The sequence below is a fragment of the Typopeltis vanoorti genome, chromosome 20 (genome assembly GCF_054136105.1).
Source record: "Typopeltis vanoorti isolate ZY-2024b chromosome 20, IOZ_Tvanoo_1.0, whole genome shotgun sequence".
In the NCBI taxonomy this organism is placed as follows: Eukaryota; Metazoa; Arthropoda; class Arachnida; order Uropygi; family Thelyphonidae; genus Typopeltis; species Typopeltis vanoorti.
Genome location: NC_143568.1, coordinates 86,531,191 through 86,549,365, shown reverse-complemented (window position 1 = coordinate 86,549,365; position 18,175 = coordinate 86,531,191). Strand labels below are relative to the sequence as shown.

The following is an 18,175-nucleotide window of genomic DNA, read 5'->3' as shown; positions in this document are numbered from 1 at the left end:
CTAGTTTCCTAAAACTGAGGAACTATTAAAAAAAAAAAAAAAAAAAAAAAAAAAAATACAAAAGAGATCCAGATCCTGAAAGTGGAAAAAGAATTTCAGAAATGTTTAATGAACAATGGTGCAATGTGAAAACCACAACCGAAAATTTAGACTTCACCCACTCTAGCTGCAAGGCTTGGGCCCTGCTCTAAAAACTCTGAACTGCATCAGTTTCTATCCAGAAAGTCACAGAGATCACTCCTAAAGATATAGCAACCAACTAGAATCTGACAAACATAAAGATTAGTGCATCCTAAAGAAATTAGGACCAAATATATCCATGTTTATAAAAGTGTCAAACAAAATAACCACCACTCAATGCCATTCACGGAAAACGAACTGATTCAAGCATTTAAATCACTGAAAAATAACAAAGCAGCATGCCTGGATGATATATATATATATATATATATATATCCTGAATTCATTAAACATCTCTGAAGTAATGCTCATAAATGGCTTTTGCAGTTTTTCTGTAAAATTCTAGAAAGTAGGAACATCCCAAAGGAATTCCTGAGGAGCAAAGTTATAGCCATCCTAAAACCTGGAAAAGAGCCCACTGATGCAGCAAACTATTGACCAATATCATTACTAAGTATTCCTGTTTCAAAAGAAAAAGTTTCTAAATTAATTATGAGGAAAAAAAAAGTTACCCAAAGAAATCATTTACTAAAATCATTCAATATTAAACCATCCCATATTTATGGGGCCCTTAAAATCATAAATCCAATAACCCTCTATGGCTTGCATTTAATAGTATAGTGTCTCACAAACTGGCCTAACAGTTAGCTAAGTTACTTGCTCCCCTCACAGGAAGTCCCTCTATTTTCATAATAATAAAAGTCATCATCATCATCAAATTCCTGCCATGTACCCTCAAGGGGTATACAGGATATGACAGTACTACATGAAAAAAATTACATCATTACTAACTTCCGATCTACAATTTTCCTCCAAATCACTCTGTTACTTGTCAAGACCCCAACATTATCAGATCTTATATTTCTATCATCTAAGGCACTTTGTACCGTATCAATCCACCTATATCTTGGTCTTCCTCTGGTTCGTTTTCCTGCCAACCTGGCAGAGAACACTTGTTTTGCTAATCTTTCCTCTCCCATTCTATTTAAGTGACCATACCACCTGAGATTAGCTCTGCTAATGCATTCCTGGATGCTGACAATGTCAAGTTCTTTCCTAATATCCTCATTTTTAATATGATATTGCCATTGATGCCATCTGTTCACGCCTCTAATCTTTCTCAGGACTCTCATATCTGCGGTCTCTAGTCTTTGGTCAAGTGTTTTACTTCTGACCCAGCTCTCAGATCCATAAGTTAAAACTGGTTTGAACACTGTCTTGTATACACCTAATTTAGTGTTCCGACTAATTTCTCTCTTATTCCATATGAATTTATTCAATTGACTTCCCACCATACCAGCTTTGCTGATTCTGTTGTCTATTTCTATATTTAATTTACCATCTTCAGTAATAATCGTGCCTAAGTAGCTGAAATGTTTTACTTGTTCCACAGGTTCTCCATTCACAACACAGTTCGCATTTTTAACGATTCTGTCTATTTTCATTGTCTTTGTCTTTTTATTGCTGTCCTTCATACCATATCTATTACAACAGCTATTCAATTTAGTCAGAGAATCTTGCAGACTTGTAGCAGATTTATTTAGAAGTATAACATCATCTGCATAAAGCAAAGAGCTGACATTAACATCTCCAATTTTGATATCAGGTTTAATACCACATTCCTTCATAATGTGATCCATATAGATAATGAATAACAGAGGGGATAATGTACATCCTTGTCTCACACCAGATTTAACATTAAACCATCTTCCTGTACTTCCTTCAATTCTAACTGCTGACTTACAACTCAAATAAAGACTAAGTATTGCTTGATATAATGTCCCATTGACACCATATAACTGCAGCGTATTGAATAGCTTCTCTCTTGGCACCTTGTCATATGAATTTTCCAAATCGAAAAAACTTAAATACAGATCTTTGTTATATTCCCATGCTTTCTCGACTATTTGTCGTAAAGTGAAGATCTGATCCTGACAGCCTCTATTTCGCCTGAATCCAGCTTGTTCTTCACCAAGCTTTTCTTCCACAATTCTTCTCAACCGTTTCTCAAGTATACTTGCATAGATCTTGCCAGGAATACTCAGTAGGGAAATACCTCTGTAATTCTCACATTCAGTTTTATTTCCCTTTTTATATATGGGTACTATGAGAGCTCTACTCCAATCATCGGGAATTCGTCCCTCTGTCCAGGCTTTCTGAACTATGAAGTGCAGCCACTGTAAGACTCTTATACTACCATACTTCAGCATTTCTGGTCGAATATCATCTACTCCTGCTGCCTTTCCACATTTCAAGCCTTTGATGGCTTTTTTTACTTCAAGTATGGATATGTATTCCTGACTGCATGCCTGGTCAGTGTTTTTTTTTTATCACTGTGCTGTCATCACTGCTTGTTTCATTTAGCAGTTTTTCAAAGTAATTACTCCATACTTCAAGGATATCTTTTTCTCCTGTTTTCATGTCACCTTTATCATCTCTAATTCCTTTTACAGCACTCTTTCCTCCAACAACCTCCAGAATATTTTGCCAACTTCTTGATATTTATTTTCTATATTCTTGCCAAAGTCCTCCCATGACTTTTGTTTAGCTAGTTTTACACACTGTTTAGCTTTCTTACATTTGTCTCTGTATTCTGTAAGAGTAAAAGCTGACTTATTTGCCAGGAACTTTTGATATGCTTTCTTCTTTTCCTTCACTGCCTCTTTAACTTCCTGTGTCCACCAGGGAGTTCTGATTTTTTTATCCTTGCACACAACCTCACCACATGCCTCTCTGGCAGAATCAATCAATGTTTCCTTCAGAGTTTACCACTGAATCTCCAAGGTTTGATTCCTGTTCTCAAACTCTTTCATTTTCTTTTCAATAATCTTTCTGTATTTTAGTCTACAGTTCACATCTGAGAGCTGCTCAACTTTTATTCGCTTTAAAACTTTCTTACATGTTATTCTTTTCAATATGAAATTCAATTTTATCCTGCTCAAGACTAAATAGTGATCACTTCCAATTTCAAATCCTCTGTACACTCTGGTGTCCTGCACCAGGGAGAAAACATCACTATCAACAATAACATAGTCAATGAGACTTTTCTTATTCCTTTGCCTCTTCTCTCCATGTGAATTTGTGCACATTTTTATGTTGGAACATGGTGTTAGTAATAACCAGTCCATGTCCTGAGCAGAAATCCAACAGATATTTGCCATTATTATTAGCTTTGCTCTTTTCTCCAAATTTTCCCAAAATATTTTTGGAGTAATAAGTGTTCATTTCAAATGTCTAGTAAAAAAAAAAAGAAAAAAATCACATCCTTATTCACTAAAGTACAACTTTACTTTTGATTTAATTAAGTTGAACTTTCCTTCTGATATTTTTGAATTATTCAAATTTAATATGCATACAAGTTACTTCACTTGCCAAGTGAAGACACTTTGGATTCTATTTTAACTCACCTAAACAGCCAACACCCTAAAAATGCACTTCACATTAGAAAGGAAAGAAAAGAAATCAAATAACTGTCTGCTCATCTTGGCACATTAGTGACTCGTGTTTCAGATGAATCACTATTTTTTCCATTTATATAAAGCCAACATACACTGGAAGATACCTACACAAACAATCACATCACCATCCAATCTCAAAATATGGAATCCTTAAAATACAAACTAGGCTGTTTGTTCCTAGTGATGTGGCCCTTGCCACAAAAGAACCAACTCTGTCATGCCTTTCTGGCCAACATTTGATCAACCTAACAAATATAAAAAAAAATTCTTCCATATGGCATTAGAGAAAGAGAAAATTAGAATTTTAGGTATTTTGTCCATTATGATTTGAAGTGTTTCATTTATTCATCGTCTTTGTACTGTAGTTGGTAGCTATGCTCTCAGCATGCTGTTTTGAAATCAACCAACAAAATATAAGCCGGTTTAATATGTTTATATGTCTGTTTCTAAATACTGCAAAAAAGATTAATAGCATCAACACATAAGCCTAAATGTAAATTAAACTTGCCAAGAAATTATATTCTTGTTTAATCCTTGATCCAAGTGCAAGCAAACAAAGTTTGTGTGTGAAATATCTTTGCAACTAGACTACTTGCATACAGAGACTAATGACTTCACATTAATTGCTCTAATCCTGAGTATCTCAATAAGGTTAATATATGATTTCTGCATTAATTCAATCTTAATATCTCTTCTGGATCTGGCTACCACTGATGAGACTTCAATAAAGGTTGAAGTTAGTCTAGGTGGCAGCCCTTCGCATAATACATATCCAAAAGAGCGTGTTCTTTGCATTATGGAATACTAAGGCAATTAATGTAAAGGCATTAGCCTCTATATACAAGTAGCCACCTAGTAGTGAAGATACTTCATGCACAAACTTTATTTGCTTACACTTAGAATAAAGAATTAAACAAGAATGTAATTTCTTACCAAGTTTAATTTACATTATAACCAAGGGAAAAACTTAGTTATAATGTAATTTAGAAAGCTTTCTTAACACATTAAATAGTAGATGAAAGATTTTGTTATGAAGTTGAAACAAAAAAAAAAAAAGATTGCTTTATTTGGACAAAAGTGAAGTTTCAATATGATTGCCTATGACAACACTTTCTACCTAACCAATAATTAAGACTACAAACACAAAATGGCAATCTGTTAGTGCAGATTGCCACAAATGGCAATCTGTTTGTAGGCAATCTACAAACACTATGACATACTATACAAAATGCAATAAGTAGATCACTTTGAGATTGCAAGCTTTCATTACAGTAGAGAATACCTAGTTTCGTGAGTGAAAGATAGTTAAGTTTCTAAGCTACTCACTTCTTACTGCTACCATAGAATTATTTTTTGTATCAGGAATAGTATAGTGTTTTGGTGAATATGTATTTATCTTTGTTGCCTACAATATCCAGTCTTTCAAATCAAATGTAAACAAGTTCCTCCTTTCCCAACCCCATATGCGGTAATTATGTACTACAGGTCGATCAACCAACCTCTTGTGTATGGGCTCAACATTTAAAAAAAAAAAGCTATGTGCATTAAAATGAAATTTAAGCTAATTTGTTTAGACAGCAGTGCTGATTATCCGAGTGATCTGCATAAATCATATGCATGTTAAAAGAGAAATCGAAGTTACTAATACATTTTGAACACATTGACCTAATCATTATCCTGGAATGAATGACTAAGTGTGACATAGCAGATGTGCAGTGGTTAGAATGTATCAATAATATTCAAAATTAGATGTGGTAAGAAGAGATTTTATAAAGACTACAAAACAACAGGAAGTAAAGAAAGTAAATGATAATTAAAATAAAAAGCCAAAAGGCTAGTTTTCTGGCAATTGAATAGATATTAAATGGATAAGAATCCTATATTGTTATATAGCCAGTAAGTGAAACTCAAGATCGATAACTACGATCTTTGAGTTTCAATGCCGAAAAACTATCGGCGAAGGCAATTCGAAGCAAAGGTGGAGCAAGCTCACTATTCTTGATATTCTCTCATAATGTAAAACACAGCTCCTAGGAGATGTAATACTGTCATTACATTATGAGGGGAGGTCACTACCCAGACCGGTTTCAACCTTTTTTGAGGTCTCATCAGTGAGTACACCTTTATGGCATTCGTATAGTGAAGGTATGCAAGTTCTTTTCACTAAGCTTTGATATTTTCCAGGTCTACCTACTCACTGATGAGACCTCAAAAAAGGTTGAAAGCGGTCTGGGTAGTGACCTCCCCTCATGATGTAATGACAGTATTACATCTCCTAGGAGCTGTGTTTTACAATATGAGAGAATATCAAGAATAGTGAGCTTGCTCCACCTTTGCTTTAAATTGCCTTTGCCGATAGTTTTTCGGCATTGAAACTCAAAGATCGTAGTTATCGATCTTGAGTTTCACTTACTGGCTATATAACAATATAGGATTCTTATCCATTTAATATCTAAAGTAAATGATAGTTTGGCTGGTGCCTCATTTTAATGTATGAAGAAGAGGACTGGGTGCATTGGATTATGCTTCATCAGTACAAGGTCATTTATGGCAATGCAATGAGAACAATTTGCCACCTAAATACTTTCAAAGAGATGCTATACATATATAGCATCTATTTGAAAGTATTTAGGTATTAAGTATTTAGTCCTGACCAGTCGTATTTTAAGACCCATTCTAATCATGTGATTAGAATTTGAGATGAATATAATGTTGAGAGATATTTGCAATGTCTCCCAACATCTTCATACCTGCTATTCTACCAGGTAAGTGCATTCAGTATCAATATATTCCATTCCTCCCCCAATGGAATTAAGGTAAACACTATGATAATGAAATGATTAATACTACTAACCAAACCAGTATATATGCTTTTTTTTTTAATTTTTTTTTTTTTTTTTGTACTTTAATACTTACGAGCTTTGTCTTGGAGGAAGAGATTTTCTAATTCCTGTACGGCCTTCTACAAATGCAGAAGGTGGCTTGTGATAAACAGATGCTAAACTGCTTATATGGCATATCAACTCATCTAGAAGAGTTGGTTCTAAAAGATCAGTTTCCTCAGATATTAAGGGCTTTTCTGCTAGCACTACTTCCTTAGCTGCCACTGGATCAGTGGAGAGTAGACGCCAATAAATAAAACCTCTATCTCTTAGATCAGGATTGTCACTATCTTGGGTGGCTAAGCTAAGTACCTGTTGAACCAGTTCTTGTGTCTCTGTTGGCCGTTTCAAAAACAGTTTCACAATGGCAGTTAGAAGTTGCAACTGAACCTATAAAAATAAGCAGAATAATTTTCAAGCGAATTAACTCTTATGAATTATGATCAACCCAAAACTTTATCCTAAGATTTATTTAGTTCAGGAAACATTGTTTTAGAATAAATTTAAGTCTGCCAGTATTTCTTTCTAATTCACAAAAGGCATTTCTTCTGGTAGAGTAGTTATTAGAATAATCACAGTAGTAACTTTTATATTTGGTTACTTAACACTAATTATGAGATATTTTCCTTTTGGATTTATTAGTAGACCATAGTTATTCATAAATATGCAGTTGTCAACAAGTTTCGCCAGATAATTCTGTCTGGCTTCTTCAGGACAAGAAAATAGGTACACTATCGTTTACTGGTAAAAAAGAAGAATGGAGTAACAACAGATAAATTAATTAAAACTGAAAATAACGCGTAACATCAAGAGCATGGAGTGTGGAGCCTTAGTCATTGTTTGTTGATCGTGTTTTATAGTTTTCTGAGAAATTAAATTCTGCTAAGCTTAGTGAATTTATTAACCCTTTGACATATAAATTATTTTAAAGTAGGAAAAGATAAAACCACTATTTATTTAATTCATGTGATTTATTTTGTTAATTGTTACCTTATTATAAAGAATATTAATAATTTTGCAAGGTATGATACTTTTCGAAGCACTTAGGTAAATGAAACGGTATCAAACATTTTTTACATTGCCATGTAGTCTCACTTCTTACATTATGCTTGGCACATACATGGCATCTCTTTGCTGGATGTTGCTTTTTATCAGTAGGGGGTATATGTTCAGGGAAATGTGCCCAATTTTTTGTCTACAGTCTAATTGGGCAGTCCTTTTGCAATGGATGTCCACGGGTACTATAATTAGGTAAAGGTAATTTGACAACATATCTTCTGCTACATTCAAACGGAAATTGACTATTGTTAGTTTTGATGTATTGGGTAGTTTGGAATATAAAACATAAGCATTGTAAATAGTGATATCCATCAAATAGAAAAATATTTTCTTGTAACCTTTGACACATTTTCGCATAATTGGAAAACAAGCAAGTAGTTGGTCTTGCATATCGACACCACCCATTCCGTAATTGTATTCAAGAACACATTTAGGTTTTATTACTTTTTCTTCATCGTGCTTCTTACTTCTCCTTATTTTTCCTGTATCTACCATTTCTTCTTTTGAATGCTTTGTGCTTATCATGTAAACATCCTTCTTATCGTGCCAATGTAATGACAAAATTCCTTGACAAGATAAAGTTTTTGATTCACTTTTTTTTATTTTATATGTCGTCAATTTCTTAGGCATATTCTTGCGATTTTTTCAAACTGTCCCCACAACATTTATACTATTTTTTCTCAAGAAAAAAAATAATTCTGGTGACAAATACCAATTATCTAAGAATAACGTACATCTAACTAAGATGAAAAGTCAAATGGCTATTTTTTCTGGCAAAGTTAATTAAATTAAGGGGATAAAAATCCCTTATTATTTTACAGCCAGTATGCGAAACTCTAAGATCAAAAACTACGATATAAGAGTTTCATGCCAAGAACTATCGGCGAATCCAAGCATAACTGACCACTTGGTAGTACAACACCAAAGCAACTCGAAGCAAAGGTGGAGCAAGCTCTCTCACTATCCTTGATATTTTCTCATAATGTAATAACACAGCTCCTAGGAGATGTAATACTGTCTTTACATTATGAGGAGAGGTCACTACCCAGACCGGTTTCAACCTTTTTTGAGGTCTCATCAGTGAGTAGGTAGACCTGTATAATATCAAAGTTTAAGCGAAAAGAACTTACATACCTTCACTATACAAATATGGGCACACCTTTCTGGCATTTGTATAGTGAAGGTATGCAAGTTCTTTTCACTTAAACTTTGATATCATCCAGGTCTACCTACTCACTGATGAGACCTCAAAACAGGTTGAAACCTGTCTGGGTAGTGACCTCTCCTCATAATGTAAAGACAGTATTACATCTCCTAGGAGCTGTGTTTTTACATTATGAGAAAATATCAAGGATAGCGAGGGAGATTGCTCCACCTTTGATTCAAGTTGCACTACCAAGTGGTCACTTACGCTTGGATTCGGCAATAGTTCTTTGGCATGAAACTCTTCGATCATAGTTTTCGATCTTAGAGTTTCGCATACTGGTTGTAAAATAATAAGGGATTTTTATCCTCTTAATTTAATTAACTTCGCCAGAAAAAAATAGCCATTTGGCTTTTCATCTTAGTTATATATATAATATAATATATGGATCTTTCTAACATTCGTATAGTGAAGATATGCAAGTTCTTTTCACTTAAACTTTGATATCATCCAGGTCTACCTACTCACTGATGAGACCTCAAAAAAGGTTGAAACTGGTATGGGTAGTGACCTCTCCTCATAATGTAAAGACAGTATTACATCTCCTAGGAGCTGTGTTTTTACATTATGAGAAAATATCAAGGACACTGAGGGAGCTTGCTCCACCTTTGCTTCGAGTTGCCTTGGTGTTGTACTAGCGAGTGGTTACTTATGCTTGGATTCGCCGATAGTTCTTCGGCATGAAACTCTTAGATTGTAGTTTTCGATCTTAGAGTTTCGCATACTGGCTGTAAAATAATAAGGGGTTTTTATCCCCTTAATTTAATAGCGTATATCCTTTTCCTAAAATAGATTCTGCCAACTCCATGATGACATTTTGAGATGCAGTTGTATCGCTTCCAGGAATTTTATCCTTTCCTGTATAAATTTTGAACAATATCCACAGTCTGATTCACATAGCTTGTAAAATTTTATCCCAAATCGTGCTCATTTGCTAGCAATGAACTGTACATAATTTAGTCGACCTCTATATTTCATAAGGGATTCGTCAATTACTACATTTTTATCTGGTGTATATAACTGCTGAAACTTATTATTCAGGTAGTCGACTATATTTCACACTTTACATATTTTGTCATCTTTCTTTATTGTTTCATTATCCAAGAAATGGAGAAAATGAGATATAGCAAAGAAGCATTTACAAGATATAATTTTTGAATATATGGGTGTCTCGACCACAGCCCTCTTTGACCAATACATGTCTATATTAGATTTTTTTACCTGTGACAATTATACATATGCCTGCAATTCATCACTTGTTATTGGATACCATTCTTCGATCTTTTTAGTAATTTCCTCGTTTATTGCTTGAGCCACATACCTATTAGTTTCTGTAACTATCATGTCAAAGAAATCATCACAAAGTATTTGTTTTCACAAAGTATTTGTTTCAAAACAGAAAGAGGTGTCAGATTTGCGCCAAATCTTAGCAAAGCAATTGCATTGACGTTGGAATTTCCGTAAATGAAAATATTCCTATTATAAATGGTTTTATAATAGGAATATTTCCCTTTTCTTGCCAATTCCATTCATTTTCTGTTACATCAGAATCATCGCTACTAGACGATATTGGTCTCAAACGTTTACAAAACATTGCCTCGAACCGAACTTCCACTGTTACTGTCACTATTATCACTTGACAAGTCAAAAATGCCAACACTTTCATGATATAAATTTGTCTCGCTGTTTTTATCCAAACTGTCCTCTCCGTTTTCAATATCACTTTCAGCTAACATATTATAAATATTTGCAGACATATTAGGGACGATAATAAATTGCAACACAAACTAACTAGTGAATAGAGTTTATACGCATTTATATTCACTGCCTAACACCCTAAATTCGCTTGAAATTGACGTGAACTTCGTAACGTCTGCAATACATCAAAATCAATTTTGGTACAATAAACAAAAGACTTGTCACAGACGTTTTTGTACATTAATGGGTATAACTTTTCCAAATGTCTTTCAGTATCATGCCTTGATTTTTGTTTAGGTTATCTCCTGTCCAGAGTACCATTGCAGCTTCTTTAAAGTTTCTACATCAGAATTAGCTGGCAAAACTTGTTGACAACTGTATATTTCTGAATAATTATGGTCTACTAATAAATCCAAAAGGAAAATATCTCATACTTAATCACAATAGTAATTAGATCACAGTGTTTGTGGAAAATGTCTCATGCCAAAATTTTATTAAGAAGTTGATCCTTTTAAAATGTTAATGGTTTTGAGCATGGTATAATTAAAATTATTGGTAATATATTCAATGCCAATACATGTAATGTTCACTCTTTTTTTTTTTTTTCAGTAATTATAATATAATTTTTTTTTTTGAATAACATTTTGACACGTGTAAGAGAACACTAAATATATTTAGTGTTCTCTTACATGTGTGAAAATGTTATTCAAAAAAATAAACCATGTCTGATGCACATGTCTCTATTTAAACAACTTATAATATACATCCATTTTCACAATTAAAATAGTTAAAAAATTATGGTTTTTTCACAGCACAAACAGATGGCAGTATATGCCTTCTCCCTGGTTGTCATTATATACCAGAATAGTGTGCCTGAGTGGTTCATTAACTTTTTAGTTAATATCACATACTCAGATACAAGATGTGTTGATTATAATAACTTAAGAGATCGAGTGATAGACAAAGAAAATTCAAAAATGATATCTTTATTTACAAACAATTAATATCAATGTAAATTTAGAATATTGCTTTAATAAAATGTTTGTTTCAAGTGCTGTATAAAATTTGTATTATAAATAAAAACATCCAGAGAGAAAAAACCCAAAAACTGAACATCAAACATAAAGAACAAACATCATGAAAGATTTCTTCTCTTCAAGATAACAGGATTTGATAAGAATACCTTCTGGTCTAAACAGTAGCCATAGAAATCTAATTTACTCATACTTTTTTTTCTTTGAAAGCAAAAAGATAATTTCTGCACAACTTTTCTCAAGCAAAAATGTATTTCTTCTTTTTATTTAAATTAAGGGAAAATTGAATCCCACATTATTTCAAAGCCAAAGAAACTCTAAGATAGGAATCAAAGAGTTGCATGCCAAATATAGTAAACTATAAAAGTTCGGCGAATCCAAGCATAAGCCAATACCTGGTAGTACAAACTGGGGCAACTCGATGAAAAGGTGGAGTAAGCTCCGATCACTGTCCTTAGTATTTTTCCATAATGTAAAAACACCAGGTGTTGGCTTACGCTTGGATTTGCCGAACTTTTATAGTTTACTATATTCGGCATGAAACTCTTTCATTCCTATCTTAGAGGTTCTTATTCGGCTTTGAAATAATGTGGGATTCAATATTCCTTTAATTTAAATAATTTCACATTCACATTGCCGAAATGAAGCCTTTTGGCTCTTTATTTCAGTAATGTATTTCTTCTTTTATATGGTCGGCAGCAGGTGGCATTGGTGTAGACCAGCATTTCTCAACCTTTCTAAGCCCAAGGACCAGTAAAATGCCTAAAACAATTCTACGGACCACTAAGTTACAAATTTTTTTTTTTATTTTTTTTTTATAATGTATGTCGGGATTACCAACATTTTGGAAAAACTGTGCCTTTTATAATATAATAAATCTAAAAGCATGTTTTGAATACATACGGAAATATAATTAAGTTGGAAGTAAACGATTAAAAATGTATCATCACTGAACAAAATTTTAATTTTTATTAAACAAATATAGGTATCAATTTCCGATTTGCTGTGGACAAATGAATGGGTACGTCAGTGCCATCCCGCTGACATCCCCATGAATGGGGATGTCAGCGGGATGGCACTGACGTACCCATGAAATATAAAAGCTGCCCACAGCAACTTTTATATTTTATTTGTTATCCCCATTCATATGCCCACACTCAGTAAGCTCACCCCACAACAACATTTTTTAGCTCCGTTGGTACCATGGGCAAATGAATGGGGAATGTGAACACTGTCCTGCTGAAACCTTCATTCATCTGCCCACAACAATGTTTATCTTTAATCCCCATTCATCTACGCACAGCAACTTTTATATTTTCTATATTATCCTCATTCATCTGTCCATACTCATGACGCTAGCCCCACAATTTTCATCTTCACGCACTCTCTGATTCAACCTGCGACATGTAAACTGTTCCATTCATTAAGTGCATTGTGAGACGAGGGAAAAATGTTGTTCTTATCTTACTCCATTCATTATAATACTGAATACCAACTTGACATCCTTTGTCCTGTCCAAACCATCCCCTCTCCATATACCTAAAAATTTCACTTAGAACATCCCAAAGCCATTAATGCTGCTCCCCCCCCCCACATCCACACTTCTGGCCGATATGAATCGCCTTATTTCCCTGACGAGTTTTCCGTGACCAGCAAAAAAACTGAAGACATCCTGTTATGTGAGGTTCTTCCCAATATCTATAAACAGTCCAACCCATGATGTTAGTCGTAAAGTGCCATCCACGTGGTCAGGCGCATTTTATCGCCAGCGACCGTATGCTGTATATACCAGAGGCACAACAGTGGTCATCATAAATCTGGCAGATTCATTAATCGTGTGGTGGTTTTATTTATATCTGTGCTGTGTGCTGCTTGCATTCGTTATGTTGTGATGTATGTTTCTGTACAATCCATGACCGTACGGATGCTGTCTGTATGCGATGGATTCGATGTGCTCAGTCACATATTCTTTCTTTGAAAGCAAAAAGATAATTTTGGATGCAACTTTTCTTAACAAAGAACGTATTTCTTCTCTGTAATATCAGTTCCTTTTCTATTTCCTTGAAATAGAAATAATTTTAAAGTTCCTTTTATCTTGTTAAAACTGTTCCCCTATCCTTGAACATAAAAATGAATTAAATGAATTATCTTTCAGGTTTACAGTGCTTAACTAGAATACATCTGCTGCATAATGTATAAAAAGAACTGTCCGTTGCTTCAGAAGAAGGTATCATCTATCTATACCACAACTCAGCATCATTAGAAGAAACTCTTGCATTAATTTTGGGCTAACTGTTTCCCTCATAAAACATTTTTCCACCTTTTTGGCTTAATTCCTTTAAACTATATTTCTCCCATAAACTTCCAACTTTTCACAATCAACAATTAGAACAGAGACAAGAATGTCTCTGTTCTAATTAACGTAACAGCTGTTTTCTATTATTGTCTCTCACAAATTCAAATGCCTCTTTAGAAGTATACAAACTTTGTGCAAACACATCACTAGCTGGTACAGCAAGTAACATGGCAGTGACAAGAAAGTCACTTGTTGTGAACAAGAAGGTGTTGAATTCAGATGAAGTAGACTATTCCTTTAATCTAAAAAATGTAACAATGTGAAAATTACAAAAGAAATTTTCGTAGCATGTGTTCCAAATAATATTTATGCAAGCGTACATATTAAGAGACAGAAAAATTGTAAAAAAGAAACTTGGGAACAAGCTAGGTTGAGGTCAAATGAGAGAGGATGTCAACATCATATTCCCACTTTAAAACACTCAAAGAAATCTAAATAGAATATTATATAAAACAAAAAGCCAGGAATGTTTCCATATCTAGTTTGCATCAAACTAGATATGGAAACAGTTAATAAAAAGTAAATAATAAATTTAGTTTAATCCTTTATCCAAGTGTGAGCAAACAAAGTTTGCACCTGAAAGTATCTTCAGGACTGGGGTAAGGTGGTACAACACCGGGAAAACAACTCATTGTAAAGGTGGAGCAAGCTAACATCACTCCTATCTCAGTATCTCCAATAATGCAAAACACATCTCCTTACAGATATGTATAATATTATGCATTAAGGGAAGGGCCACTACCCAGACTAGTTTCGACCTTTATTGAGGTCTCTTCATTGGAAGCCAGGCCCAAGTGGAGATACCAGGCAGAAGAATTAGCAAGGTCATCTCTACCTGGGGTATGGTGTTGTACCATCTTACCCCAGTTCTGAAGATAATTTCAGGCACAAACTTTGTTTGCTCACACTTGGAAAAAGGATTAAACTAAATTTATTATAGTCTAACCAAGTGAAAAATAAACTTTCAACATCTTTCTCTAAATCCAGAGTAATTTAATAAAAAGGTGGCACACCGTTTGGCAACTCCTATAGGTAGAGATAACCTTGCTAATGCTTCTGCCTGGTATCTCCACTTGGGCCTGGCTCCCACTGAAGAGACCTCAATAAAAGTCGAAATAGTCTGGGTAGTGGCCCTTCCCTTAATGCATAACATTATACATATCCGCAAGGAGATGTGTTTTGCATTATGGGAGATACTGAGATAAGAGTGATGTTAGCTTGCTCCACCTTTGCAATGAGTTGCCCCAGTGTTGTACCACCTTACCCCATCCTGAAGATACTTTGAGGCGCAAACTTTGTTTGCTCACACTTGGATAAAGGATTAAATTAAATTTATTATAGTCTAACCAAGTGAAAAATAAACTTTCAAAAAAAAAATTAAATAAACAGTAATAATGCAATAAACAAGAGTGGTTTGGTAAGATGCCATTTGAATAATCTTATATAGAATGAGAAAAAAAATTATTCAAAGCACTGAACTAGCAGTAAATAAGATACTACTAACTTCCATATATGGAAGTTTCGAGACGTGGCATGCATACAACATGAAGTCCGGGCCTTTATAAGCTCTGGCATTGAGAGGGCGTTCATCTTAGGGTTTTCACTTTCTCTTACCTGAGTACACCACCATGAAGACCACTGCCAGTCATCAAAAAAGGAGCATCATATGTCTTAGGTTTCACAGCCTTCTCTTACCTAGATCTGCCACACATGAGGTTAACTGTAGGTCATCAAAGGAGGAGTGTCTTATGTCCTGAGGTTCTTACAGTCCAAATCATTTCCTGAGTCCACCGCCATGAGAAGCTAGCTGTCTATCGTTTGAACACCTCATTAGAAGAGAGCTGCCTCTAGCCACCACATCACTGAATTAAGGGTTCCAGAGGGTACAGAATTATTGATGACTCAGACAAAGAATAAATTCAGCAGGAGATCATGAGCCAGCAGAAAGAAAGTGAAAGGGCATACTATCATGTGTACAATTATTTTGTCCACACGTGTAATTCAGCATTGTCCATGTAATGGACAATGCTGAAAGAGAGTACTGTAAATTTGATTATATAGAGAAACCTGTGGAGAATTCATGACTAAGTTTAACACACGTGAACCACAGTAGTAGGTTTTTTATTATGTAAATATTTCGTCCCAGGTATCTTAGGACATCATCAGTACAGTAAGGCAATACTAGGAATAACAGAAGAAAGGGTGCATACGTACAAAGGAATCCAAATTGCATGCAGTGGCACATTGCGACCTGAACTTAAATTAAAATAAATTACTTAAATAAAATTTGATTACAGTTAAGTTATTATTTTACACAATTTTGTATGATAATTTCCAATACTTTAGGGATGGCAAGAACATCATTGCAGTTTAGATTTGGTCTGTGGAGTAGGACTTCAGCACTTTCTTTATATAGGCGTTCATATTTATATGAAGATCTGTGTAAAAGGTTTGTCTTTTTCCAATGGTTCTTGTGGTTTGGGTTTTCAACTCCATGTTGAGCGAGGCCTGATTTATGTGGTTTGATGAGGCAGATATGGTCTTGATGTTCCGAAATGCGTTTAAAAACAGATATGCCTGTCTGTCCAAAATTAGAGAGTTTACAGAAGCATGGAACCTTGTATACACCAGGTAGTAGCATAAGTGAAAGTTTGTCTTTAGGTGAGGGTAACAAGTTTTGGATCTGGTTGATGGGTTTGTAGGTGGCAGCAAGATTGTATTTCTTCATAATTTTCGAGAGTCGTTCAGAGATGCCTTTGATATAAGGTATGGGAATCCTATGGGGTTGTTTTTGTCTAGGTTGAAGTGTGGAGAAATTGCTGATGATTTTTTGAGTTGTTTTGAGATTGTAACCATTTAGAGTGGCCGTGTTTTTGATTATTTCCAATTCTTGTTTTAGAGAATCCTGCTACTATTACTACTACTCCAAGACCAAAATACTTATGCAAAACTGGACTATGATCCCACAAAAAGATAGCTGAAGAAATTGAACAAGCTACTCGATGAAACAACGACGTTAGATGAAGAAACTTCAAAAAAACTCAAAACATACCATGCTAGACCTCCGAGAATATACGGGTTACCCAAGCTTCACAAAAACAACGTCGCACTCAGATCTGTCATTGATTCAATTAGCAGCCCGACTTACAAGTTACCAAAATTTTTTATCAAACCTTCTCAATCCCCACATAGGCCAGTCAACCTCTTCAATAAAAAAACTCCATAGATTTTCACACCAAAATAAAAGACATTAAACTGCTGACAACAGACATGCTAATTAGCTTCAACATCATCTTTCTCTTCACCAATATCCCCCATAAAGAAACTGTAGACCTATTAAATCAAAAATTTCCGTCGAACATTGTTGAACTGTTCAAATTTGTTATCACTTCTGTTACTTCACATGGAAAGGAAAAATTTACAAGCAAGAGGAGGGAACAGCAATGGGGTCTCCCTTGTCACATCTGTTTATAGAACAGCTAGAAGAAAAAATCCTCACATTCAAACCGAAACCAAAACTCTGGCTTCGATATGTCGATGATATCTTTGCAGTCTGGAGTCATTCCAAACAAGAGCTACTTCGTTTTTAGAGAAAATCAATCTTCTTCATCCGCGCATTAGATTTACATTAGAAAGAGAATCTCCACAAGGCATCCCCTTTCTGAATTTACACATTCAAAGAAAAGAAGACGGTTCCATTTACACCTCTGTCTATCGCAAACCACCATTTTCAGGCCGCTACATTCACAATACTTCAGCTCATCATCCCTCTTAAAAAAATATGGCATCATTAAATCATTGGTAACCAGAGCACAAAGGTTATGCTCCTCCGAGGATTTTCTAAAACAAGAATTGGAAATAATCAAAAACACAGGCCACTCTAAATGGTTACAATCTCAAAAAATCATCAGCAATTTCTCCACACTTCAACCTACACAACAACAACCCCATAGCTTATATCATCTCTGAACAGCTCTCGAAAATTATGAAGAAATACAATCTTGCTGCTACCTATAAACCCATCAACCAGATCCAAAACTTGTTACCCTCGCCTAAAGATAAACTTTCACCTATGCTACTACCTGGTGTATAAGAGGTTCCATGCTCCTGTAAACTCTCTAATTTTGGACAGACCGGCATATCAGTTTTTAAACGCATTTCGGAACATCAAGACCATATCCACCTCATCAAACCACATAAATCAGGCCTCGCTCAATACAGAGTTGAAAACCCAAACCACAAAATCCATTGGAAAAAGACAAAACTTCTACAGAGATCTTCATATAAATATGAACGTTTATATA

General features: G+C 34.7%; 1 protein-coding gene across 4 annotated transcripts in view; it reads right to left on the bottom strand.

Moving 5' to 3' along the window:
* LOC150095632 (AP-1 complex subunit beta-1-like) overlaps nt 1–18,175 on the bottom strand; it is a 246,521-nt gene that overhangs the window by 67,433 nt on the left and 160,913 nt on the right. For all 4 annotated transcript variants that reach the window (XM_090410443.1, XM_090410440.1, XM_090410441.1 and 1 more), the window contains one exon: nt 6,555–6,910. In XM_090410443.1, coding sequence (XP_090266569.1) covers nt 6,555–6,910 — 356 coding nt within the window. The remainder of the gene's footprint in view (nt 1–6,554; nt 6,911–18,175) is intronic.